The following is a 3,172-nucleotide window of genomic DNA, read 5'->3' on the forward strand; positions in this document are numbered from 1 at the left end:
GGCTGTGCACAAGGTTGGGGGGACGTTGCTGAGGTGGGGAGGGGGACACTGGGGGGACAGGTGCCAGCCCTGGTGGCTGCTGATGGGCTCCTGTCCCCTGCAGCTCCAGGCCTGCCTGGCCAGGAACCAGCTGCGGCGCCCGCTGCCTGCCCAGACCTTCCGCCTGCAGCAGGGCTTCCTCACCACCTCCTCGGAGCAGGTTTGCTGGGCATTTCCCCCCTGCAGCTGCACCCCCCTGACCCAGAGACCTCAGGGGAGTTCCTGCAGGAAGCACAGACCTCCTTCGTGCCCTTCCTGAGGGATGAGAGGAGCTGGGTGGAAAGGGAAGCTGTGGGACATCTATGGAGCCAGGCTGGGAGAGTTGGGGTGTTCAGCCTGGAGAAGAGAAGGCTCCAGGGAGACCTGAGAGCAGCTTCCAGTGCCTGAAGGGGCTCCAGGAAAGCTGGGGAGGGACTTGGGACAAGGGCAGGGAGGGAGAGGACAAGGGAGAAGGGATGAAAACTGGAAGAGGGAGATTGAGGTGAGACATGAGGAGGGAATTGTTTGGTGTGAGGGTGGTGAGAGCCTGGCCCAGGTTGCCCAGGGAAGCTGTGGCTGCCCCATCCCTGGCAGTGTTGAAGGGCAGGTTGGATGGGGCTTGGAGCAGCCTGGGCTGGTGGGAGGTGTCCCTGCCCATGCAGGGGGGTGGGACTGGATGGTCATTAAGGTCCCTTCCAATCCAACCCATTCCATGACTCTAACCCTCCTGTTTGCATCCATGCATTTCAGGGATGCTCCAGGGACTGTCCCCCTGCCCCACAGGGCAGTGCTGGGATGTCCTCCTGTGGGAAGGTCATGGCTGGGAGGGTGACAGGGCCTCTCTGCTCCCCAGATGGTGAACGAGATCTGCCTGAGCCTGCAGAAGAACCTGGACATCCTCGGCGCCTGCCCGGGCGGGGAGGTGGATGTCCTGGGTGCTGAGGAGGCCATCAGGAATGCTAACCTCTCTGTCAGCGTGAGTCCAGCCCTGGGGACACCTGGGGACACCTGGGGACACCCGGCAGCTCGCCTGGCTCTGACTGGGGATCGAAGTGGCTTATTGATCAGTTAATGAGATAATGAAGCGGCCGCCGGGGCCGCCGGGATGGTCAGATGGAGGTGGCTGAGCTCCTGGGGAGCCCAGGATGGGTTTCTGGATCCTCTTCTAGAACAAGTCCCTAAACGTTCTTAATCCTCCCCCCCAACATGTACAGGTGTCTGTGCAGACCCCCCAGGACCTGGGGGCTACCGGGGCACCCCCTGGGGGGTGGGTGCTCCAGCTTTGGCCCCACTCAGCAACCCCTGGGTGCCCACCCTGAGACCCCAAGTCCCCCGGGGGTCCCTCCTCGGGGCACCCTCACCCCCCCAGCTGCAGGCAGCCCAGCCATGGGGATGCTCCTGACCAAGGCCACCACGGTGGCTGGGCAGCTCCTGGCACCCTCAGCCTTGGTTTGATCCTCCTGGGTCTGTTTCCTTCTCCCCATCGTGACTTTTCCTCCCCCTGCTTCTCTTCCAACCACCTCCTTTGCCTCCTTCCCAGCTCTCTTGGTCCTCCTGGGAAGTCAGTCTGGTGGAGATAGGATTTCAGAGGACAGTGCTGGTAGTGGAGAGGTGGTGAAGGGGGTGGGAAAGCATCTCCCCTGATGAGGGCAGCAGCGTGGTTGGGTCAGTGGATGGGGGTGGGGGATCAGTTGAGGGTCTGAGGGGACACAGGGACCATGAGGGACCAAGATGTTCAACTGTGGCCCTGCAAAGCCAGAAGGTTACTTGGTCTCCTCAGCTGATGGAGCTGATGCTTCTATGGCTGGGTATGGAAGGGTGGAAAGCAAGGATGAGGAGGCCACGGAGATGATGGGAGGGCTGGAGCAGCTCTGGAGCCAGGCTGGGAGAGTTGGGGTGTTCAGCCTGGAGAAGAGAAGGCTCCAGGGAGACCTGAGAGCAGCTTCCAGTGCCTGAAGGGGCTCCAGGAAAGCTGGGGAGGGACTTGGGACAAGGGCAGGGAGGGAGAGGACAAGGGGGAAGGGATGAAAACTGGAAGAGGGAGATTGAGGTGAGACATGAGGAGGAAATTGTTTGGTGTGAGGGTGGTGAGAGCCTGGCCCAGGTTGCCCAGGGAAGCTGTGGCTGCCCCATCCCTGGCAGTGTTGAAGGGCAGGTTGGATGGGGCTTGGAGCAACCTGGGCTGGTGGGAGGTGTCCCTGCCCATGCAGGGGGGGGTTGGAACCTGCTGATCTTAAAGGTCCCTTCCCACCTTCACCACTCCATGATTCCGAGACCCTCCCTTCCCGCGGCAGATCCTGCCCCTGCTGCACGAGGCCGGGAACTCCCCGCACCAGAGCACCAAACTGCAGCACAAGCTGGAGAGACTCACCGAGGAAGCCTCGCGGATCTGCAGCCAGGAGATCCAGGTGGGCACCCCCAGGATGCTCCTCAGCCTCGGCCCCAGGACGAGGGACACGGTGACTCCTGGAAAGCCCAGGAAGATGCCCAAAACCTCCCCTTTCCTCCCCAAACCTCAGGCGATCAGGCAGGCAGTGCTGGACACGGTGCAGGACCTGTGCCCGGCCGTGGTGCAGAAGGGCAGGGTGAGGGACCAGCTGCTCAGTGCCATGGCAGAGAGGATCTGCCTCCAGGACCACCTCAACCTCAGCACCCTGCTGGACCAGATGGTCGCTGATGTCTTCAGCAAGCTCAAGTAGGTGTCAGGCCCTTTGTGCTTCACTCCCAAGGCCAGATGGGGATGCTGGGGGGAGTCCCAACCAACTGCTGCAGGGTGACACAGGGTGGGTGGGGGGGGGTGTGCTGGGTCCTGCAGTGTTCTCCCAGTTGGAGCTTGGCTTCCCACTTGGATCCAGTTCAGATGTGTCCCCAGCCAGCTGGGAAGCCCCACGGGTGATGTTCCTGCAGGGACAGTTCCATGAACTGGCACAGGGAAGCCCTGAGCATCCACGAGGGGCTTCCTCCATCCCAGCAGCTGGTCCCCAGGGATGCCCTGGGTGCCCCTCTGGGTGCCCTGGCAAGACTGTCCCCACGGGGCTGTCCCCACGGCTGGCCAGGGCTGGTGGGTGCTGCCCTGACCCCCCCTCTCTGCTCCCAGTGAGATCAAGCTGTCCTGCACAGCCGCCGTGGCCGACTGCATCGCGGATGCTGTACC

The 3,172-nt window shown here is 62.6% G+C and overlaps 1 protein-coding gene across 1 annotated transcript in view; it reads left to right on the forward strand.

The window, feature by feature from the left end:
- Positions 1 to 3,172, forward strand: part of RLTPR (RGD motif, leucine rich repeats, tropomodulin domain and proline-rich containing) — a 47,402-nt gene that overhangs the window by 21,543 nt on the left and 22,687 nt on the right. Inside the window, 5 exon segments of the mRNA XM_010007853.1 lie at positions 104 to 199; positions 872 to 994; positions 2,313 to 2,426; positions 2,538 to 2,713; positions 3,116 to 3,167. Of these exon segments, the coding sequence (XP_010006155.1) occupies positions 104 to 199; positions 872 to 994; positions 2,313 to 2,426; positions 2,538 to 2,713; positions 3,116 to 3,167 (561 nt within the window).

This window comes from Chaetura pelagica, unplaced genomic scaffold (assembly GCF_000747805.2).
Source record: "Chaetura pelagica isolate M959 unplaced genomic scaffold, ChaPel_1.0 scaffold911, whole genome shotgun sequence".
Lineage (NCBI taxonomy): Eukaryota > Metazoa > Chordata > Aves > Apodiformes > Apodidae > Chaetura > Chaetura pelagica.